General features: G+C 43.1%; 1 protein-coding gene across 1 annotated transcript; it reads right to left on the bottom strand.

Moving 5' to 3' along the window:
• Nucleotides 1-2,484: 2,484 nt before the first annotated feature.
• On the bottom strand, nt 2,485-25,791 carry kcnmb4 (potassium calcium-activated channel subfamily M regulatory beta subunit 4). Its single transcript, XM_004083296.4, has 4 exons — nt 25,463-25,791; nt 21,441-21,611; nt 6,676-6,803; nt 2,485-5,124 (listed from the first exon to the last, which is right to left on the bottom strand). Exons 1-4 carry the CDS (start codon nt 25,625-25,627, stop codon nt 4,806-4,808), a joined length of 783 nt encoding a protein of 260 aa, XP_004083344.1. The 5' UTR covers nt 25,628-25,791; the 3' UTR covers nt 2,485-4,805.

Raw genomic sequence — 25,791 nt, 5'->3', positions numbered from 1 at the left:
AACACGCATACAATATGTGAAGGTTAGCAAGAAGGAATTAGGAGAGATGCAGGCATGTCGTACAGTTTTACGGTCCACATTTCTGAAATTTTTTATGTCATAACAAATTCCAATTCCAGCTAACCACAGTGTTTTGCTTTGCTCAGATCGTAAGAGCAGCTTTTAAAAATGATGCTGGGACCTCCTTCTGTTGGAGCTGGTTGTGAAAATAAATACTTGGATATCAAAAGTCTTGTTATTGGTTTTCATTGCAACAATATGCAGCTGACTGTGAAACCAAATAAATTCATTTTGTATGGATAAAGAAAACGAACAAACCCTCTGATGATGGTTGACGATTCAGACGTGGAGCCATAAAAAGAATCAAGAAATCTGGTTCCATCTGCTCCATTATTTTCACCAATAATTTCTTTTTAAATGTTTTTTTTTATTGGGTACTAGAGATAAACGGATAAAGCGCATTCATCCAAACATTTGGGGATTGTTTGTCAGCTTAATGGTGTTCACTCCCTACAGGATCACTGAGGAACAAACACTGAACAGTTTGTGGACCAGCAAAACTCTACAGGAGGTTCCTGCTCTCAATGACTCTGCAGTCCTGGACAGGAGAATGAAAAGCTGGTTCTGTGAGCACATTTGTCATCGGTTTCCTTAAAAGTTTTGTTCTCTTAGTTCTGCTTCTTGTTGCTTCATAAAATGTTGTATGTAAAGTTTGCCAGAGCCAACATTTGTTAATGTTTTCATTACTACTGCCAACAAACACAACCTCTGTCCAGCGTCTTTTGTTGTAGCTGTAACTGACATAACATGCTAAAGCTGCAAATCACTGGATGGTTGTCAATTCTTAGAAAACCTCTCTGCACAAAAACCCCCAAAATGAGGTGTCTCTATTCCTCTGCTCAGTATTTTGGAAATTATTTATCAAAAGTGTGTTAGACTTGAAACATAAACTTGTTTTTTTACAGGCTAACGAGTTAGCATTTGTTTTATCCATCTTCCTCCACTTATCCGGGACCGGGTCGCGAGGGCAGCAATCTGAGCAAAGATGCCCATGCTTTGCTCGCTCTGGCCATTTAGCGAGGCTGACCCTCATCCCAGCCACTGAACACTCAGCTGCAAACTGGCCCAATGCACACTGGAGGTCCTGGCTTGATGAAGCCAACAGGACATTATACAGGGCTCGACATAGCCATTTGTCCGCTGGCCCGGTCCTGTTTTTCGAGCAGTACGGACCACAAGACTTTATTTTTTACTTGTCCGCTCGGGCCACTAAAATATCTAACAATTAATACATTTTCACCTTTTACAATAAAGTATATTTTGCGAAAACGTGTCGATTTACCTCGTCTTTATAATTCACTTTTTCTGCTAGTCCTGTGTTCAGACTTCAAGGGTTTCTATGGGAAACCTTTTATCGCTCTTCTCCTCCTCTCCCGCCTGCGCGCGCGGCTGTCACTGCCGAGCACCACGCGGCACGCGCTCACTCAATTTCTTTTTCAAACTTTATTGAATGTAACAATTCAATACTAAACAATGTTAAACAGCAACAACGAAGGAACAAGCCAGTGGGTTATTATTACATTTTAGGCAGATATATTTAAACTGACACACATATCAGCGCTCCCTGGTGGTTTTTCACCGCGATGATCATAAATCCAACACCGTCACTGAAGAGAGACGGAAGACATGGCAGAGATGTGGAAGACATGGCAGGAATAGATAGGAATATGTTAGATGGAGTGACGGGTGGAATTAGTACTATGGACAGCAAGATATTTAATGAATGCATTGAAGATGAAACTGTATCCACTAAGCTTTAAGCTGAATGTCAAAGAATCAAAGGCAACTCAAAATACCTGAATCTCAGACTCAAATGGAGTACAAGGTCAAACTACTTAATTTTGTTTTTCTTTACAACACTGTAAGCAGTAAGTATTTCTAGTTAGCTGAATGATCTCAGTAATTTAATTGTATTTAATTTTTCAATTATTTAATTTAATTAGGTAACTAAAGTAACTAAAAAGTAAATGTAACTTTGCAACAGTAACAAAAATCAGAACCTTAAGGCAGTCAGGGCAAAAAAGTCAATAAAACTTCTTAACTATTGATTAGGAACAAATGTGAAATAGCAGTGATTAGAAGCACCATGAAAACTTCTTAACTAGTGTTTCCTACTACACTGCAGCGCTCTCTTCAAAACATCTGAAACAGACTAGAGCAGATTTAAGTTTGATATGCTCTATTTTTAGTCATTGAAAAGTGTATAAATAAGTGCTAGATGTCACCAGAATGCACCAAATTGCACCATATTAAAATTTTCCGGGGGGGCATGCCCCCGGACCCCCCTAAAGTTGCAAGCACCTGCGGAGCGGCGGGTCTCGCTGTGCGCGGTGTCGGGCCAGTAACTTTCAAAAACTACTGGCCCTGTGGGCCAGTGCAAATTTCTGGGCTATGTCAACCCCTGGGACAATATCATCTGCAAAGAGCAGAGAGGAAATCCTGTGGTCCCCAAACCAGACCTATAGATTCTGTCCATAAAACTATGAACAGAACCGGTGATAAAGGGCAGCCCTGCCAAAGTCCTACATGCAGGTCTGATTTACTGCCGGCTGTGCGAACCAAGCTCTCGCTCCGGTCTTACAGAGACATATGTTTTATCGGTACTATAAAAACAAAAAGCAGAAATGACAGAATGTCAGACATGCATAATTGTAGGTAACACTTACTTAGTGGAGCAGTCTTTGTTTTAGAAAATCCTGTGTGGCTACAATTCGGTTTCATGCTACAACATTGGCTGGAGACCGCATGTGGAATTTTTTGCCGGCTCCGATAACATTCTGGCTCTATGACTCCACCTACTGGATCACTGAACGTAGACGAACTTTGACATAAAAAGGTTAAAAACTCCCCGCTAGCTCCTCGTTCTTTCTGCAGTAAAAGAATGTTTCTACTGTGCAAAAGGCTGCATGGGTTCAGAGAATTTGGGACAAAAGTGAACAAAATCGTAAAAGCAGAGGGGACTTGAAGAAAATGGTGGGGTTCTTGGGTGGATTTATGAAATTCATTATCATTCATAATTAATAAATTCCTGTTGGCCTCCAAAGCAAACCTCAATATAAAGAAATGTCAACTTTTAACCTCCAAACAGAAAACTATATGTCCTTTTTTTGTATTTTCTATTTAACAATAGACAGCTTTTCTTCAATCTGCCTATTATATAATATAGGCCTATCATATAAATAGGAAAAAAAGAAATCTAAAAAATCCAGTTTTACATAATTCTGTGGTTCAAGCGCACTGCTGATTGGCTCAAAACTTGGCTCAGTTCTCTGCACCATACGTACTCCAGTTTGATCCAAATACTTGGAACGTTCTACTTGAAACATTTATAGCAGTTCTGCTCCTGCATGAGAATAAAGACTTAAAAAATCATGCCTAACATGTTTTAGGTTGATTCCTAGCTCTAAGGATGGGCCTGACCTGAAGGTGTGAATATTTGACCCATCACTTCTGTTAGCTGAAAACCAAGAGTGTAGTGTCAGAAATGCTCCATCAAGGAGCTTCAATGCATCAATAAACATTCAAAATATGGCGAAAGAACCAGAATCCATCCAAAACTGGAACCTGTTGTGTGTTGCTTTAAGTTCTAAAGTGACAATGTGTCTCAAAACATGAACAGCAAAGACTTTGATTGATGTTCAGCTCATTCAGAGCTCAGATTGTCCAATAGTGTCACCTATAATTACTGAAAAGACAAAGCGCTGCTGTCAGAGTGATTGATATTAACGTAGTTAGATGACCAAATCCACGGCCGTCTGTGCTCATCCATTAATATCAGAGCTACAGACACCATATCTTACATCCCAAACGGTCGTTTGCCATCAAAAATCTGGACCATCAATTGTAAAAATTTGTTTTCTAAAAATATATGATGTCTTACGAAAAAAAGGAGCATAAAAATAAGTAATTATAACTGGTTTAACGTGTAAAACTTTGACAAATAACCTTCCAAACATACATTTTAAAATGTATTCTCATAATATTGTTTGAATTCTAGTTTAGATTTGACTTTTTGACGGTATTTGGTTGAACTTAAAGAGGATTCAAAACCATTAAAGGTTTTAAACAAAGATTGATATTTTTACAATCTGTAAAAAGATGCTTAAAATCATTTTGTAGATAATTGTTTGAAAAATAAATAAAATAAAATAAAGTCTAAAGCCTAAAAGAAATCAACAGTTAGGCTCCTCCCCCAATCCCTGTTTGAGGCTTTCACTCTTCTTTTAAGGCTCCTCCCACCAGTGCAGGCTGTCATTAAAACATGTCACTTTGTCAGAGAAAGTGCCGTTTTAGCTGAATTCTGTCCCGTTTCCTAAAGAGAAACACCACATCCTAGGATTTTTGTTGAAAAAAGTCAGAGAATAGATTTGAAAAAGTGATTCAGGAAAATAGATCAAATCTGTCGGGTATGTCGCTGACTGTAAACAAAAGTTCAAATTGCTACTGGAAGAAAACTGGGCTTTAACCTCGTTAACCTCGTTAACATCATAAACTCACAGATTGAGCTCTAAGCCGAAAACAGACCGAAAGCGTCGCTTGGAGTTAAATTCTTAAAAAAGGCTAAAGTTTCTCTGCAGCGTCTTTGCTGCCCTCTAAAGGCAATAGAGGGGAATGACCCTCGTCTTCACCTTTGCACGTTGCCTACTCCGCTTTCTCAAACAAAAGAGGCTCTCTTAAGGCGTCCACTGCACCCCCGGGTCCATCAGCGTCGACTCAATCATGTCAAACAGATATCTGCGTCTGTGTTACCGATCACGCCGCCGCACCGGCACCGCAAACAGAGGCAGGGTCCGTGAGGGTGACGACAGCTCAGGGTCGGAGTTCGATGCCAGGGGGTCGCTGGCCTTGTTGCAGCGGGGATTTGAAGGCACCAGAGACAAATCCTGGCACACCTCGTAGGAACATTTCCTCTTCTGGAGGGCTTCGGCTCTGACAGCCAAAGAGCGAGCGCAAACTGTCAGCAACACGATGAGCGTGCCCAGAAGGAGGGACACCATTGGCCAGAGGATGCAGTGCAGCAGGACGCTGGTGTCATGGGAACGGCGCCACAGTACGTCATCAGGCCTGAAATCACAGACAGGAAACATGAAAATTCATCAGTTAACAAAATGAATATCGGAAAAACGGCTTTCAGTGGCCGACAATAAAACAGATTCTACCTCAAACGTGGAACAGCACATGGATTATGTATACAGAAAACAATTCTACTTCTGATTCCAGATGTTTGACTCTAACTTGACATTTGCTACTCTTTCTCAATGTGTTGATGTTTTTAAATCCCTTCCTGTTTGAGTGAATGTGGTTTTCTTCACTGCAGCTGTTCCACTTTGTTTCTCAGAAGGACCAAACAGCTGACGTGTTGCATCAGCGGGCTCCCATGGGCCCCCCTTTCAGGAGATTCCTTGCTTTGGTGCAGAGATAAAAATAAAAGCATCAAGGTCACAGGTAAGCATTTTCTCTGAATAAAGGGAGCGGTGAGCTGACACAAAAGCAGATGGTCTTCTTTTATGTACGGCGGCGCTGCATCCGTTTAGCCGCAGCGGCGCTTCAGCTGCGTGGTCACTGCAGTCTTTGGTTTAATAACCTCCTGCTGCAGAGGGGCTTCATTCCCCTCTGAGGACACAAAGACACTTTATTAAAACTATTTACTGCCACAACTGTTTCCTTTAGACGGTAAAACAAAGAGGATTCGTTTGTGGAAGAATCGTCTTCTGGATTTAGTTAAGCATCCAAAATCGTTTACAAATCTCTGTGGACTCTATAAAATTATCTTTTACAGATCGATTCACTGAAAACGTCACGTGCCAAAGCTGAGTCCCTGATTGGTTACGCGACACGTCAAGCTAGCCGAAATTCAGATATTGGAACTCGGGTCGCTCAAATTGTGAAAACGTTTTTGCGACATTTCTAGAGTTTCCATAAAGTTACCTGCATATGTGTGTGATGGAAACACAGCTGTTGCTATCAACACTGCAGAAAATGTGTTTCTTCTTCTTCACATAAACCAGAATTCACTTTCATTCTTCCATCTCCAAAGGCAAAAACCTTTTTCCCTCCAGCTGAAACAAACCTGAGGTTCTGAGGTCAGCTAGTCAACCAATACTTATAATTGACAGCAAAGACGAGAACAGCAAAACCCACAGGATCAAATACCTCCAGCACTTTGAACCTGTAACCAATCGCTCTGTAGCAGAGTATGGGCCAACCATCCGAGAAATTCACTCTGATAAGCTAAAATATTGAATTATGATTCATATGCAAACAGTGTTATTTTAGAATAATGTATGTTTGATGGTAACTATACATGTATTTCCACATACACGTCATGTTTTCACTTCTCTCTAGTGTTGTTTCTGTTTAGCCTCTCATGGAGAATCAGGGATTTCACTCAAATCACTTTTTTAATCATGAAGTTCCTATAAGTTACTTCAACTGTGATTTTAGGAGTAAATGATCATTAAACTGAGGTCAAAAGGTCCTTCGGCGGAAACAATAGGTTCTGTCCCAAAGCCGCGTTTTTTGCTGGTATTGATTTGACCGTGAGGTCACTTTCACAGCATCACACATCCAACCTTCCAATTTACCTGTTTCACACCTGACAGAGGAGTGTCTCACCTCCTTTGCTGGTTGAAGAAGCAGGTGAAGGACTGGCTGCTGACCTCGTTGCTGAAGTAATCTTCCCACCACAGAACGCTGTCTTTGTTCTTCTGATTGTCCCTCTCGCAGGGGGGGACGTAGGAGCACTGGGACACAAGAGGAACAGAAAATGAAAAGCTTTGTCCATGTCTGCACCTTTGTTCTGCTCCGTAAATGTTCAACAGTGCAAAAACCTACGTTTTACGCCCAAACACCATCGTTTTCTTTCCGCGGTGAGTTAGTAGCATTCAAAACGGAAAACCTTGCATCAGAAAGGCTGCAGGATCAGAGTTTGTTCCTTGTTGTGTTGACTCATAACGAGCTTTTGACCTGAAAGAAGCTTTTTTTTTAAAGCTCCTCTGGATGCCCAGCAGGAGGCGCCGTAATGAGGTCAAAATAGGACATAAAGCTGAACGCTGATTGGCTCACAGATGCGTGTGTCTGTCTTCCTCCTCAGGTTAAGTTTCAGCAACTGAACGCGACCTCTTTGCACAGACAGTCTACTTAGCAGGAGGGTGATTGTTGCCTGGCTGGGGATCGGCTGGTTGCCATGACGATGGTCTGATTGGTGAAAAAGGTGAAGGATGTTGTGAGTGGAAAGATGATGTGGGATTTGTGGTGACGGTGGTGGAGAAATCAAGTTTGAGTTCAAATGAAAGTTACACTGTGAAGGAAAAAATAAGATAAATCAAAGAAAAAGATCCAGAAGGTTCTCAACATCTGTAGTTCATGTAAATTTAGAATTATTTTGGTTTTTGTTTAAAAGAACGAGCTTGTCTAGTTTAAAGTCCCACTCCGATCATCTTGGGATTTACTTTCATAGCATTCTTAGTGGTCTGTCGTTATGATGATGCCGTTTTTAGACAAAAATACAAAAAATATTACATTTTCTACATAGGATCTTTTTAAGACTGCATTTTTTTATCTGCTTCTGATTCACAACAGTTTTGACCTTAATTATCTTTAAAAATGTCTTTAAAAGTGAGCCTGTTGGAAGACCACACCCCTACCACGTAAGAAAGAGGCTACAAGAAATCTGATAAACGTTTTGAACAGTGAACCTTGGGGTCAGCAGGCTCCACCTACTTTTTTTTAAAACATCTGATTGGTCGGTTTATAGCTTGAACTAGAAAGAATATAGTGAAAAAACTGAGGATAATCAAGAAGATGTTAAAGGTATCAGATCCAGAACGGTTCTTCTGACCAATAGAACGACTGAATGACAGCTGTTTATTTCTCTATAGACGTCTAGGGATTTTGTCTTCTTGGAGCCAGCGGGTACTTCCTGTTTGGAACGCCAGGGGAGATGAGTCACTCAGTCCAGTTCTCATGTACAGTCAATGGCTGTGATGCAGTAGGTTTAACCTCAGCCTCTCAGACTGCATCCAGCATCAATGTTTGTAAAAATGCCAAAGGTCGGAGTCGTTCTGCTGCTGCGGTTACATCCATCAGAGCTCTGCCAGCAGCCCCCCCCCCGTGATGCACGCGGTGCCGCCGTGTTCCTGCAGCTGCTGTATTTGTCGTCTGGCCGCTCCGCAGCCTTTCAGGTAATTGTCAGCTCTGCGCCCATTCAGCCAACCAACTGGCCAATCACGCTCACCTCACCCGTGACATCAGAGGTGGGCTGCCCACGCTGGATGATTGTGGTTGCCATGCCAACAGGCTGAAAGTACAATTACACACAAATGTGTTTCTGGTGTGTTTCAGCCTAGAATAAGTGGCCTAAATGGGATCAATGTGGCACGCGCACCCCGACAGGATGAGCCGCGGCGCGCTCTACAGGACGGCGTGACGACAGCGGCAGAGTCTGAGCTCATCTCTATTCCACTCTGACAGGAGGACGGTTAATATTCAAAGCAGGAACGATGCTGAAGGAAGCTCAGAAGTCAGCCTGTCAATAAATCTGGACCTGAAGAAGACCAATGAACAGACTCAACCCTGCAGACCAATCAGCAGAGCCCCACTGTGAGACAGAAACATCTGGGAAGATCTGGACCTCAAAGGAACCAATCTGAGTAGATTTAGGTTCATAGTGAAATGAGGTGCTGCAGCAGCATCCATCACTGCCTGACAGAACCTTCACTGTTGTTCTGATCCGATCAGTCCAGCAGAGAAGGTTCTGGACAGGTTCCTAATGAGGAAGTGAAGTTCCTGAGAAGCAGAGAGAGAACACCTGACGAATAGAAGCACCAAATCATACAAACTGATGAGCAGACAAGACTAAGGATTGAAAGAAGAAAAGAAAAATTATTTGTAAATTATTATATTTATTTAAATCTAAATTATATTTAAAAATTGCAAAAATGTTTTCACTATAAAAGGAAATGTAAAGTTATTACCCTTACTCTTTTTTCTGTTGCTTCTTTCTACGGTGGCCCAGAAGGGTCACACAACACATTAACTCATAACACAACACATTAACTCACAACACAACACAATAACTCACAACACAACACATTAACTCACAACACAACACATTAACTCATAACACAACACATTAACTCACAACACAACACAATAACTCACAACACAACACAATAACTCACAACACAACACATTAACTCACAACACAACACATTAACTCACAACACAACACAATAACTCACAACACAACACATTAACTCACAACACAACACAATAACTCACAACACAACACATTAACTCACAACACAACACATTAACTCACAACACAACACAATAACTCACAACACAACACATTAACTCACAACACAACACAATAACTCATAACACAACACAATAACTCACAACACAACACATTAACTCACAACACAACACAATAACTCATAACACAACACAATAACTCACAACACAACACATTAACTCACAACACAACACATTAACTCACAACACAACACAATAACTCACAACACAACACATTAACTCATAACACAACACATTAACTCACAACACAACACAATAACTCACAACACAATAACTCACAACACAACACATTAACTCACAACACAACACAATAACTCACAACACAACACAATAACTCACAACACAACACAATAACTCACAACACATTAACTCACAACACAACACATTAACTCACAACACAACACAATAACTCACAACACAACACAATAACTCACAACACAACACATTAACTCATAACACAACACATTAACTCACAACACAACACAATAACTCACAACACAACACAATAACTCACAACACAACACATTAACTCACAACACAACACATTAACTCACAACACAACACAATAACTCACAACACAACACATTAACTCACAACACAACACAATAACTCACAACACAACACATTAACTCATAACACAACACATTAACTCACAACACAAAACAATAACTCACAACACAACACATTAACTCATAACACAACACAATAACTCACAACACAACACATTAACTCACAACACAACACAATAACTCACAACAAAACACATTAACTCATAACACAACACATTAACTCACAACACAAAACAATAACTCACAACACAACACATTAACTCATAACACAACACAATAACTCACAACACAACACATTAACTCACAACACAACACAATAACTCACAACAAAACACATTAACTCACAACACAACACATTAACTCACAACACAACACATTAACTCACAACACAACACATTAACTCACAACACAACACATTAACTCACAACACAACACAATATCTCACAACACAACACATTAACTCACAACACAACACAATAACTCACAACACAACACATTAACTCATAACACAACACAATAACTCACAACAAAACACATTAACTCACAACACAACACAATAACTCACACCAAAACACATTAACTCACAACACAACACATTAACTCACAACACAACACATTAACTCACAACACAATAACTCACAACAAAACACATTAACTCACAACACAACACATTAACTCACAACACAACACAATAACTCACAACAAAACACATTAACTCACAACACAACACAATAACTCACAACACAACACATTAACTCACAACACAACACATTAACTCACAACACAACACATTAACTCACAACACAACACAATATCTCACAACACAACACATTAACTCACAACACAACACAATAACTCACAACACAACACATTAACTCATAACACAACACAATAACTCACAACACAACACATTAACTCACAACACAATAACTCACAACACAATACATTAACTCATAACACAACACATTAACTCACAACACAACACAATAACTCATAACACAACACAATAACTCACAACACAACACATTAACTCACAACACAACACAATAACTCATAACACAACACAATAACTCACAACACAACACATTAACTCACAACACAACACAATAACTCACAACACAACACATTAACTCATAACACAACACATTAACTCACAACACAACACATTAACTCATAACACAACACATTAACTCACAACACAACACAATAACTCACAACACAACACAATAACTCACAACACAACACATTAACTCACAACACAACACAATAACTCACAACACAACACATTAACTCATAACACAACACATTAACTCACAACACAACACAATAACTCACAACACAACACAATAACTCACAACACAACACATTAACTCACAACACAACACATTAACTCACAACACAACACAATAACTCACAACACAACACATTAACTCACAACACAACACATTAACTCACAACACAACACATTAACTCATAACACAACACATTAACTCACAACACAAAACAATAACTCACAACACAACACATTAACTCACAACACAACACAATAACTCACAACAAAACACATTAACTCACAACACAACACAATAACTCACAACAAAACACATTAACTCACAACACAACACAATAACTCACAACAAAACACATTAACTCACAACACAACACATTAACTCACAACACAACACATTAACTCACAACACAACACATTAACTCATAACACAACACAATAACTCACAACAAAACACATTAACTCACAACACAACACAATAACTCACAACAAAACACATTAACTCACAACACAACACATTAACTCACAACACAACACATTAACTCACAACACAACACAATAACTCACAACAAAACACATTAACTCACAACACAACACATTAACTCACAACACAACACAATAACTCACAACAAAACACATTAACTCACAACACAACACAATAACTCACAACAAAACACATTAACTCACAACACAACACATTAACTCACAACACAACACATTAACTCACAACACAACACAATATCTCACAACACAACACATTAACTCACAACACAACACAATAACTCACAACACAACACATTAACTCATAACACAACACATTAACTCACAACACAACACAATAACTCACAACACAACACATTAACTCACAACACAACACAATAACTCACAACAAAACACATTAACTCACAACGGAAGTAAAGCTGCCATGGAAGTGCTTTTATTCTGAAATTTCCACTGGGCCAAGCGGCTAACTACCTAACAGAAAGTAATGTCACAGTGAGCTGTGGAGGGAGCATTTTATTGCTACAAGAGAAGCTAGCAGCAGTGTTGCCAGTTTGGGCGGTTTTGGGTCTAAATTTGCCGTCAAAAATGCATAATTTGTGCGGTTTTAGGGTCGGTTCGGCTGGTTTTTTCCCGCTCATGAATATATAATAGCGGCCTATGTTAGGCTGTATGGCCGTTGGAGTTCTCTGTACTGAAGCTCCGTGAACGGCAGAGCTTAATGGACCGGGCTCTGTCATCGAACCTGTTGTTGGGGGAGTGCAATGCCCCGCCTCTTAGAAATTGTGTTGACAACACATGACACACATCACCCACACTGTTATTAAGTTCAGAGGGGATTCTCAGGTCCAGGAGGTCCAGGACCTTCTTCATCCCCGTTAAGCTGAAAATCGGGCAGACATGGTGGCTGCTGCTGGTCTAAAGGACTCTTCCTCACCACCAATGTCCGACTCGCCCTCCTGAGATTTTATGTTGACACTATCAACATGTTCAGGAAGCAGTTTACCAGGAGAGTTTGAAAATGATCACATAAAAGCCGTTGATGTTTCTCCTGACAGAAGGGATCAGAGTTCAAGCAGGTTCTGCTGCGTCCCTCTGCGCCCTGTTGCCCCCTGGTTATCCGCCGTCCTCATCATTAACATTTCTAACATAATTAAGTCATAAAGAAGGAAATGAGCCAGTAATTGTCTGAGTCAGACCTCCCACCTGCCTCCATCTTCGCCCTTCCTTCCTCTCTCCTGCCGTCTGGTCGCTCAGACATGGAGGATTATTTGGCTTAGGTTGCAGGTTTAAGGCAGATTTGATCTGAAGAGGCAGATTTCAGTCTTTGGTGTGAGGAGGTCCATCTGGCTCACAGCTCCATCTTCCCATAATCCTTCACTTTACATCTGTAAAAACGTCTGCGGATTTAGAGGCCCTGATCTTTATCGATCATCATCAATCAATGAGACTGATTCGATCATCCCTGGGATCAAAATCAAAGTGACATTTACAAAATGTCACTTTTTAAATGTCAACTCAACTTTTTAGAAATTAGAATGAGAGGGGGGTGAACAAGTGAGCAGAGAGACCTGATGGCATCTGGGTAAAAACTGAAAGCAGCAATTTAAAAAAAGAAGAGGCAAAAGAAATTGATATCTACGATGGAGGATTTTCCCAGGCTAAAGTCATAAAATTGTGAGTTAACAAAGTCAAAATTTTGCGTGAAAACGTTGTACAGATATGAACGACACTTTTACAACACGTGAAGGCCCGTACACACCAGGACGAAAATCGGCACACGTTATTCGCCAGCGTTTTTTTTAACACGTTTTTTGTGTTCACACCCAAGCGATTTTCGCTGACGATGAGCCGAGCGAACATGCAATTTCATTCCCTGACGTTAGATGGCGCTTAATGTAAAACAGAAATACTCCTGTACACAAGGTGGCGCTGCGCAACTTTACGCTTCTTAAAGTCGCTTTTCGCTCAGAAGAAGAGAGCAAGTATTTACGCGCTTGTCAGAATCAAACAAAGAAAACATGAATATTTCAAGCACCAGTAGCTCCAGTTCCAGCGATGAAGAAATTATTGTTCTGTTGAATGATGAAAGACGTCGATTTGGGTACATCCCATAGTTACGAGAAGAGAAGAACATGGGGAGTTTATCGACTGGTACAAGAGCTGAAAATGTATCATGAGCGTTTTCTGGGATATTTTAGAATGTCCCTCATTATTTCTTCGCGGCAGTGTAGACGCTACTCGGCGTCTATCTTCTTCGCTGGTATGTGTGCTCAGCAAGGCAGTTTTGTGTTTGAGCGCCCCCAAGTTGTGTTTTACTGCAACTTCAGAAGCTCCAGACACGTGTGCAAAAGCGCCATTCTCATTGGTCATATAGTTTTCGACGCGGCGCGTCAAACCAAAAAAACGAACCCGAGGCGTTTTTTAAAAAGTGACGCTTTGACGCGTTGTGTTTTTCGATCGGTGTGCACACTCACATTGGTGCCCTTTGTTTAGTCACGAGCAGCTAAACGTCGGCGAATATCGCGCGCGAAATTCGGCCCGGTGTACGGGCCTTAATACTAACACTACACTAAAGGCCCGTACACACCGGGACGAATATTCGCCAGCGGTTATTCGCCAGTGTTTTTCAACACGTTTTTTGTGTTCACAAAAAACGTTGCTGGATTCATGGACTGATGCTGCCAGAACAGTACCGACCAACTTCCTCCTCACAGGTGAAAAGGTTTCTGCCTACTTTCTGCTATGACTTTAACGTTTTCTTTGATTTATCAAACCAGAGAAACAGGAAAAAAACTGTTTTATTACTGACCCATAAAAGTGCAGCACTGGGATGTGAGGACTGTCATTTGTTGCCTTTTCTCCAGAAATGGTTGATGTTGATAACCTGACACACTCACACACGCACGCGCGTGGATGTGCACACACGTTTACGTGCACACTCACAGACGCACGCCTGCTGAGCCACATTTGTCATATTGAGATCAGGAGTTCATTTCATTTCTGCAGGTGAAAAAGGAAATATGAGGACGACAAAAAGCTGGTGGAAAAAGAACCCAAACAAAACAAACTGCTGGGCTGTTTTTCTGGAGTTATGAAGCCACAAGGTTTGCCACAAATAGGGCTCACAAGTTTGTATTGGCAAACATTTTAGCACCTATTAACAAAAACTAGTTATTTCAGAATCATTTTTGCTTTTGAAAAACCAGTGTAAAAAAGATGCATGTTTTATACATTTAGAAATCATTTTAAGTCCTCTGAATTATTTGTTCAGGTCCCCATAATGAAACACAAACAAACACGTGTAATTTATAGAACACAATATTTCCACCAATCAGCTTCTCTATCCTGTCAGCAGCCAATCAGATTGCAGAGTGTTAGAATAATGAATTCCAATGGATCTTTCCTTTGTTCTTGTTCATTTTTACATCAGATTTTTCCTTTTTACAGTCAGTCTTCATGATAAACAGCCTTTGTGACTGCAGGGAATTGAACCGGTCAAAATCTCAAACCAGACAATACTCTCCAACCTCCAGGTCGGTATGGAACCACTGAAGCTGTGAGAACCTGGAACTCTTCATTAAAACTCTGTCTGCCGGTTCCATGAGCAGAAAAGGGCCGCAGGTTACAGCCGAGCTGTGAGCAAACAGAGAACAAGCAGCACGACCAGCAAAGAGAAGCTAATGCTCAGAAAACTGAACTCAATTCTACCTGAAAACAACAAAAAAAGACACCCCCCCATGCTGTTTGTGCCACAGACCAACACAAACTGAAAGAAGGGCTCCCAGAGGCCCCTCCACCACCAACACAGAACAAAAATACTTCTTCTTTTTCTCAATAATGCAGAATCTTTTCATTATAAATGACCATCCAGAAGAAAACTCCCCCTTCTTTATGAGCGTTCACGCTATCTCAGTCCAACAGAGGCCAGAAGGTTTTTATACTCTAATAAAGAGAGAAAACAGGAGGGGGGGTGGTCATTGTTCAACAGATTATATCTATATTTTCTTGGCATTAACCTCCGTTCTACAGATGAGAAATCCACAGATGTGATGAACCTTTAAAGCCGTCAACAGGTTCTCCTGATGGTTGGTGTCGGCCTGCATTTGTTATGAGGTAAATGAGCTGCAGGGGGCGCTGTGCTTCAACAAGAACAGCTTCAGATGAAGGACAGCAACATGCATGATGACTCAACAATGTGTGACGAACGTTTCAGGTTCAGCCCATAATGTGAAGACGAGAGTTCAAGCAGGAATGGAACCGACGTGTCTCTGTCCTACAGGCCACATTAACGCCAAACCAGGTCCCTCCAGGTCCATCCAGGTCCATCCAGGTCCCTCCAGGTCCCTCCAGGTCCATCCAGGTCCATCCAGGTCCCTCCAGGTCCATCCAGGTCCATCCAGGTCCATCCAGGTCCTTCCAGGTCCCTCCAGGTCCATCCAGGTCCCTCCAGGTCCATCCAGGTCCCTCCAGGTCCACCCAGGTCCCTCCAGGTCCCCCCAGGTCCATCCAGGTCCCTCCAGATCCTTCCAGGTCCCTCCAGGTCCCTCCAGGTCCCTCCAGATCCTTCCAGGTCCCTCCAGGTCCCTCCAGGTCCCTCCAGGTCCATCCAGGTCCCTCCAGGTCCTTCCAGGTCCCTCCAGGTCCCTCCAGGTCCCTCCAGATCCTTCCAGGTCCCTCCAGGTCCCTCCAGGTCCCTCCAGATCCTTCCAGGTCCCTCCAGGTCCCTCCAGGTCCCTCCAGGTCCCTCCAGATCCTTCCAGGTCCCTCCAGGTCCCTCCAGGTCCCTCCAGATCCTTCCAGGTCCTTCCAGGTCCCTCCAGGTCCCTCCAGGTCCCTCCAGAGCCTTCCAGGTCCCTCCAGGTCCCTCCAGGTCCCTCCAGGTCCATCCAGGTCCCTCCAGGTCCTTCCAGGTCCCTCCAGGTCCCTCCAGGTCCCTCCAGATCCTTCCAGGTCCCTCCAGGTCCCTCCAGGTCCCTCCAGGTCCCTCCAGATCCTTCCAGGTCCCTCCAGGTCCCTCCAGGTCCCTCCAGGTCCATCCAGGTCCCTCCAGGTCTTTCCAGGTCCCTCCAGGTCCCTCCAGGTCCCTCCAGGTCCCTCCAGGTCCTTCCAGGTCCCTCCAGGTCCCTCCAGGTCCATCCTGGTCCCTCCAGGTCCCTCCAGGTCATTCCAGGTCCCTCCAGGTCCATCCAGGTCCCTCCAGGTCCCTCCAGGTCCATCCAGATCCATCCAGGTCCATCCAGGTTCCTGTAGGATGTGCGACTTCAGCTGACTGTCACCAAGCCAGAGCAGTTTGAAACAATCTTAACAAGTCAGTGCACTGGTTCTGATCCAAAACCCACCCGGCCATTTCTCAACTGCCTTCAGCGCAGAAACAGACGGCTGATGTGAAAACCTCCAGATGGTCTTAATGCCATGTCAGTCATCTGGTCCACGGGCGGTTTCATTAACTAACCGCCCCCCCGTGGACAGACAACCAATTAACTCAAAGTGGGCCTGTCTTTCAGCCTTTTTCAGCCATGAAGTCTGTTTTAGCCGAGACTGCAATTACTGCTGCCTGGCTGTGTGCTGGTGAAAGGTCACGGCGCTCATGGGGAGTTTGAGCTCAACCTGGTGTTTTCTGCTCCTGTCATGTGTGGAGCTCCTCTGTGAGGCGTCTCACTGCTCCTTCTTCACAACGGCCTCTGACTGACGAGACGGAACGACTTTGATAGAAAAACGACACGACAGGAAGTGAGTCCGTCTCACAGGTTTGACTCCGTCAGTGCGGCGAAAGGTTTTCTCCAACCGGAGACCGCCTCTGATGAACACGAGTCCCACAGGGAACCCCAAAGAACCACTGACATCATGGAGGACAATCAAGAGAAGGATGGCTTGACAATGACAATGATCCAAAGCAAACTGCAGGAAAGGTTTAAAAAGAACCAGTGGCCGAGTCAAAGCCCAGACGTAAATCCCATGGAGGAGGGGTCCTCAAATCCAGGTCTGGAGGGCCGGTGTCCTGCTGGTTTTCACGTCCTATTTGCTGCTGATTACCTGGATCAGGTGTGTTTAGCCAATTAGGAACTTCAATGGCAGGTTGGTTGGGAAACATGTGGGACACCGGCCCTCCAGGCCTGGATTTGGGGGCCCCTGTCATAGAGAATCTGTGGCTGGACTTGAAAAGGGCTGTTCAGTACATTTTTCTGTGAGAAAAGACATTTTATTGACCATGGGTGATTTATGAAAGCAACAAAAGGGACAAACATCCAAGGGAATGAATAACTTTGCAAGGCACTGTAGGCGTGGATGATGGATGGATGGTTGGATGGTGTTCACATCCATAAATGCCCTAAGGCTTTGGAATTTGTGTAGAGTTAAAAAATAAAACATGTGTCTCGCTTTTTTATGTAACTAAAGAGATATTTCTCAAACAGGGGAGTTCTTAGGATTTAAAAACGATTTTTAAGAATAATCAAAGAAAACTTTATGAGTCTGCCCAACAACTAAACAGATGATCAAAGTTCAGAAAATAAAGATCACAAACGTCCCGAGTCATCGATGTTTTTGTTTCAAACCGTTAGAATAAAAAGTTTCTGGACCAGGAGCTTCACACTCCTGAAGAAGTTCTGATGGAGGTTCTGACGGTGAACTCGGGCCTGGAAGAAGCTTTCCTCTTTGAACCTCCTCCTCTGCCAGACATTAAAGGATTCCTGAATGGAGCGTGACTCTCTCTCTCTCTCTCTCTCTCTCTCTCTCTCGCCGTGTCTCCACATTAGTAGTCGCCATGGCGACGGAGCAGCATCGGTGACGCACCGACTCTCCCCTCTAAATTTACTCTGTTGCTGTAGTGATGGCGCCGCTGTGCACCGAGGCAGAAGAGTAAACTTCTGTGTTTCTCTGGTGAAGCTTCATCGCGTCGGCAGCAGACCTGTCCGGCCTCCACCCGAGGCTTCGCTCTGCTGCGCAGAAAACCGCCAAACTGCAAACCTACAAACGGATCAAAGACCAGTTCATGATAGGAGGTCACGGTCATCCTTCCGAGGGATTCACCTCTTCTAAAATATCACTTTAGATACAAATGTTTTAAGTTGAATCATCAAACACTGGAAAAATAGGGTTTCACAACATCCCTAAAATCAAAGTGTGGAGACCTCCACTCAGTATGGGAGGGGTTAAAGGTCGGCTGATTTACAGGCCTATACCTGTCACACAGTACGGCAATCATGCATGAACCGTGCATGATCATTGCGCTCTTTATATGCAATTCTTTAGTAATTAATGCGTCAATTACGTAACTTGAACATGATATGTGTGGCGTACACGTCATACAAAAGTTATACATCGGTGGTACGTGGGTGAAAAGTCTGTTAGACATGCGTATGGTGGTGGAAAGACACACATTTGCATCCCACAAATATCACAAGTGCCCAAGATTTCTGTAATACTTTGCATATGAATTATATAAAATATGCATAAACTGCATTATTCTCAACTGACCAAAACCAAATTAACGTAAAGACCCGTCGGCTGAAACCATCAACACATGATGAATGCAAGAAACTCTCATGAGTGACGTAGATCACGGAAATGTCAAAGGTGAAAAATGCTCAACATGTACGAAGTGGCTGTGGGACACTGGGAACTGCTGATGAGGGGACTCCAACTGAATGACTAAGCATCGCGAGCGCCAACGGCGGGCCTACGTGCTCTTTCAATCTGTCCAAATGTTTTTCCTCCATTCATGTTTGACCCGATTTCATCTGTGGACGGTGCGGCGTCAAGTCATGAGGTTTCAGCTGCAGCTGGACGTCTCACTTGAAGGCTGCTCCAAAACCCGAATGACCCAAACCTTTAGGAATTTCAGACATCTCAAAGCAAAACCTTCAACTGTCCTGCAGAAAAAGAACCATGAACTGACTTTTTTCTGCTCCAGTTTAGTTCCTAATCATGTGATAAATATGATTTTTTTTTCAAAGAAACCTTCAGTTCGAGTCAGAAGCTTCTGCTTTAAGAAGTGACTGACGACAGACCGAGAAGCTCTGAGCTGCTGGGAATTTTCCTCTTGATTCTCTGATTCTGTGCATCTCAGGTTTTGATGAGTCATGGTTCGGCCCTGATATGTACGGTGTAACTGACAGCAACAGCTGCCAGAATCTTCCCTCTGAGCTGGAAATGTAAGCAAACTGCTAAATCAAACGATCCTATAAAAAGGTGAAGAAATCGGTTACAGAGAAAAAGAACGGTGTGAAATATTTTCCAAGCTCAGCTCTGAAATGAGCCTTCAGCGGTCAACAGTTGGAACTTCCTGGTTGTCTTTAAATGTCTGCTTGATAAAACAAAGAAAAGTTAATTAAGTAAAAGTGAATCTGCTACTGCTTTCAAAACTTTAGCTCTGTGGACTTTTGTGTTGCTGGGTTGCCATGGAAACGGCATTGTTTGTTACGGGTTATCAGTTTCCTGTAAAGACTTCTGATGTTTTTATTTTTATTTTTAACAAAATACATTTAAAAAACTCCTCTTTTGGGTTTAGATTTCCTATGTTTTACATTTTTTCGTTGCTTTGTTTTTGTTTTGCTTTGTCACGTGAGACAGGTTCTGTGTCAGAATGACCATGAACAGCTATTTGTTGATTTAAATCCAGCGTTTTATAGTACAAACGTTTTACACAATTCCTTGAAAAAGGTCTTTTCAGATTCCTTTCTGTCCTCAAACCTTCCGTTTCTCAGCCTGGGACTGGAGATGTGATTCCACACTTCCGGCTGCAGCTACTGAAAATGGAAACGTCCTCGCACCCCGTCAACAGTCGGAGTCAGAAAGTCTTCGGTGCTAAATTTCAGCACTAAAACTTGGTGTCAACATCACCGAAAAGGCTGTGGTGGAGCGTCCGCTTTCAGACAAACAGAGAAAGGCTCGTCAAAGCCGATCTGCTCTAAAAAGACCCCGATCAGAACCTCCGAACAAACGCGAGGAAAACAGTCAGACGGATCCTGCAGCTGGGAGTTCAGCTCCGCCTCATGAACAGACGAGGAAGACGACTCCGGTCTGGAGACAACTGCAACACAAAACCCAGTCAGACAGCAGGAAGCAGCCATGGCTGCAGCTGCACCTCTATTTTTGTCGCCACACGCTTCAGCTGAAGTTCAGTGGACAGCGGGGAAAAAGAATTTCACCATGTTTTGAGTCGAACTGCAGCGCTTTGCTCCTGTCAACCCCAAACAGAACGGAGTCCTGCTCCGAATGCCGTGAAGAAAGCGGGAAAGTCGACCACAACACAGCCAAAACAAATAGAACGCCAAACTCATGCAGGCCTGAAGGCCAGCTCCAGAACAGAGAGAGCTTCATGTCACCATGGCGATTAGCTGTGATGTACAAACATCTGGACTCTGGAGCAGAGAAGACACTCTCTGGATGAAAAACCAAAACGTCTCCATCTGTTAAACCAGCCTGAGTTGGAGGTTTCCAGGATTTCAGCGCCTGTCTGACCACATTCAGGTGGTGGGAGGATGATGGTGTGGGCCTGTTTGTAGAAGCTGGATCGGTTCCAGAGAAGAAACTCTGAATACTTCAGCAGAACCAGAGATTTTGCCGAAGTATCCTGTGATCCAACTTTACAGGAACATTTGGACGCATTCCTGTTCCAACACGGCTGCACAGCAGAACACCAAGAAGGTCCGGAAAAACCCGGAGGAACCAGTTTGTGAAGTAACACGCCGCGGCCGTACCTTTGGGTTGAGGACCAGCTGCTGCTCGTCGAAGTGCAGCAGCGCCACAGAGTTCGACTCAGAGTTGTTGACGAAGATCTGCAGGCAGGGATATAAGGAGGTTCCCTTACAGTCCGTCCCGCACGTGAACACGCACTCAAACATCTCCTCAGGGCGGAGCACCGACACCACCTGCAGCAGGAAAACAGTCATGACCTTCACTTCCCACAAGAACCCTCCTTTCTACTTAAATACCGGACGACCACCGGGACGCTGCAGGAAAAAACACGGAAAAAACGGAATCAGGAAAATATTTATGCCTTTAAAAATAGAAAAAAATGTTTCAAAACAAATTTTCCAATTTCCTGTTTTACATTAGAAATGCTTTATGTATATTTATGAGTTTGATTTTGTTTATAAACAATGACAAGTTTGAACAAATCTGTTCATGTCAGCTAAATGGAAATAATATAAGTTCAATTTTGCCCAAATAAACTTCATAATAAAAACCACTGAAGATAAATAGGTATTTAAAATGTTTACGTTTACAAACACAAAAAGCTGATAAGTCAAAAATAACTTAAAAAAAAACTTAAATAACTTTTTGTACATTTTAAGCATTATACATTTGATAAAACATTTTTTAGCATCAAATAAATGTTCATGAAAACAAGGTACATTTTTTGTTTGACTTGTATAAAAAGAAAGCTACTTAGGTCTTCAGCTTCACAAAAGCCTGAAACATTCCGGAAAAACGCTCTTATGAACAACAAACTGTCAGAAATTTGGAAAATTCGGAGCATAAAAACCTTCAGGCTCCGCCTTTTTAATCACAATGATGCCGTTTTTTGACTAAAACCTGTGTGGTTCTCTGGGACATAGTTCCTGCAGAGCAGCAGGAGATCATCAGAAAGTCTCCTCTCAGTTGTGGGCGGGACTGTTGGTGTGGAATAACCCCGCCCCCAGAGCAGGAAGCTTGTGTCCTGTCCACTGCGTTTTCTACGATCTTTTTCAAACAGCGTTTGCTCGTCTGCTCCTGATTCATGAGTCGACTGAGGAAATACTCAGAGATGCAGTTTAAACTTCATTTTCTTCACAAATGTCCTTCATCATCAGACAAATGCTTCAAGAAGATGTTAAAATCACCAAAAACTATTTTTATCAAGCGAGTTTTTCCAAATTTCTCTTGCAGGCAAATGCATGAAGGAACATTCATCCCTTTTCATTTAAAGGCAAACAAACCATTTCCATGCCTTTCTGGGAAGAAATAAAGGCCAAGAAAAAAGAAAAGGTGACAAACAGATGAGCTGAAAACTAGACACCGGTTAACAGAAATGAAGGCCGCTGTGGTTGACCGTCAACCTAAACCTGCTGGGACTCTCAGGATAAACCTGCAAACAGAACATCACAAGAACCAAAGCGCAGGGGAATCATTCAACAGAAACCGTTCAGACCTCAGCCAGCGTGGCCCCAATCGTTTGCATCTCTCAAATATGAATCAGGGGTTATGACCCCCCCCCCCTCTCTGTTAATGGACTCAACAGGAGATGAAAACTGTCTAATCAATCTAAACTGGACAAAAGTCCAACTTGTGTTTGGTCAGACATCATAAATCCAAGGACTGTAAATTCTTTTTCCTTGATCCACAGTCAGTGAGTGACAGCTGCTCCCTGTTGCCCCCCGCCTCATAATGCACCAGCATTATTCCAGAGTGGTATTGTGAGCTAACAGTCAAATTAATCAGAGCGTGTGAATTCATCATTCACTTTCAGGGAGAAGTGCCGGCTGGAAACTCGGTAATTTATTCGGCTCCAAGTGCTGCATAAACAGTTTTAACGATCCGGGAGGAAGGAGCTGAAGGCAGCCTCTTTGTATCGACGAGCGGCCGGGTTTCAGTCACTCCGAGGAGGCCGAGCCGCTGCCGCTGCTGCAGCTCAAAGGTTTGAAGGCTGCAAAAGCAGAACCACAAGACCCGTTTGTCCCCCAACATGACAAAACACAACAACGAAACTCAAGGTTTCCAGAAAATCAAGAAGAGATGCAGAGACCAAGATGAGAGGCGTGAAACCGTTTGTGGATGGAAACAGCAAAGCTGCTCTGGGATTGTCCTGGACAAGAGTCACGCGTGACTCAGCAGGGATGTCCTCCACTGTACAGGTAACCCTAATGTTTACTGTGAATCCACAGCATGACCGTGACGGTTCGGCCACCAAACATCCCACTTTATCAACAGTTTTCTGACTCTACAGGTGAAGCCATGAAGCTCAAAGTAACCATTGAAGGTTTACGGCCTGGATCATTGCTAACGTCTGGTTTTGGGCCTCAAGAAAAAACAAACTCAGTGGAATAAATTAGTCACACATACCCATATGTGGGACTGACCCGTACGTGTTCTGTGGGTTTTTGGGTTGTCCGGGTCCGTGGGGCGGATAAGGGGAGTGCAGGGGTGTCTTACACTTCAGACTTGTATTACCACCATGAGGGACGGCATGAAATGAAACGTACCATTGTCATGGGTGAGGTAAGTGCATCGGGAAGTATCCCTAAGGATATGGGAGTAAAACTCACGTACGGGTGACGCTGTCGTACGGCGTCCTTACGCCACACTCTCATCGTCAGTGAGTACCGGCTCCTTACTGACCACCACAAATGCTGCACACACCGGGCGTGCACGTGCTCCATGAGCGTCAATGGGATGCCTGGAGGATATCCTGACAAACTACACTCCTCATTTCTGACGATCAGGCTGCAGCGAGGAGCGCGCACGGATCACGTGAACAGCACTAACTGCTCCTTGTACAGTCTGCAGGATTTGGAGGGGATGAAAATTGATGAACCCGTAAGACACACCTATGCCCCACCTACTTCACCCTCACCTACCCTTCAGGGGGTGTAGAAGAGTTCACTACGACCCGTCACCCCCAGAGAAAAATGAGCTTCACACCTGAAGAACCAAGAGGACCATCATACAAAACCTAGATGAAGGCAGAACCGGACCTGGATCAGGCCAGAACCAGAGCTGTAGCTGTGCTTTTTCTTCTGTTCCATCAGCTCCATCACGAGGAGCTCAGTGGTGAAATCTGTTCCAGCTCCTTTTTTAACTCCTTAAAGTATGAATATTTACACCGATTATGTTCCTCTGAAGCTCACAGAGGACGATGTGAAGGGATCTGAAGTCAGTCAATCACTGATGAAACATTTATAATTTAAGGTAAGTTCTCGTAAGACAAACTTGAGGAAGATTTTACGACAAAAGATCATAAAAGTTCTGCATGACTGAAGCTCGGATCGATCCTTCCCGTCTGACCGTCCTGAAGCCCAGAACTGATTGATGGATCCGGATTATCACATCATCTCAATCCAACTCCCTCAGCAGCCTCAGACGGGTTTTTTAGAGTTTAAAAAAAATCCTCAAGATGGTTTTTCTTCAGCTCTAACATCTGTGTGCAGCATCTGTTAGAAAAATGATCAACTAAAATGAAAAGTTGAATGAAAACATTCAGTTTAATTAAAAAAAAAATCAAAACTTTATTCTCCTGAGAGTTTTCTAAAAGTTACAAATGTTTTTATTATTCAAATATATGAATATGGAGCTTTTTCCTTTGATGTTTTACTTTGTAGACCTGAAATGAAAACACTTTAGCTGTTAAGCATCAGCATCTGGTTTAGGATCCCAGTCATAACTCTGACTTATCAGTAAAAATTGAAGCTAAATATTCAAATTATTGCTTTGAAAAATCCAAAACTTCAGTTCAAATTAAGCAAATGTAAGATTACAACTCTATGATTCAATACTTTACATAGCAAACTTTGTCTGTAATTAGCCTTAAAATCAGGTCAGTTTCGGTTCTAAGAATTGATTTCTAAAGAGGATCTTTCCAAAGAAACTGGATCTATGGATTCTTTACCTCCTCACAGCGGAGTCCTGCACTCAGAAAACTTCTGTCCACATTCCGTTCAGACTGAAACAAACTAACGGAGGTGGAAAAAACCGTCAACCTCCGAGGCTCCGCGCGGAGCGGCGCGCGCGCGGCCGCGCTCACCGTGCAGTTGGCCGGTTTGCTCTGGAGGCTCTGCAGCGTCGGGCTGAGCCAGCAGAAGCCCAGGATGAAGAGGCTGAGGATGCCGCAGGCGATCAGGAACAAGCCCAGCCGGATGCTCTTGTCCTCGGCCTCAGAGTACTCGTACGACACCCGGATCTTCGCCATGGCAGCCCCGCGGACACCTCCGCTGGCATGGAGGGAGGGGAGGAGGCTGGAGGAGGAGGAGGAGGAGGAGGAGGAGGTGATGGAGCTGCTCCTCTGCTGCTGAGAAACTGTTGAGTTTAATCACCGACTGCTTCCAGTCGCTGAAATCATTCACCCCTCCCTCC

The sequence above is a fragment of the Oryzias latipes genome, chromosome 23 (assembly GCF_002234675.1).
Source record: "Oryzias latipes chromosome 23, ASM223467v1".
NCBI lineage: Eukaryota > Metazoa > Chordata > Actinopteri > Beloniformes > Adrianichthyidae > Oryzias > Oryzias latipes.
The sequence above is the reverse complement of the archived record's forward strand: the minus strand, read 5'-3'. Positions and strand labels throughout refer to the sequence as shown.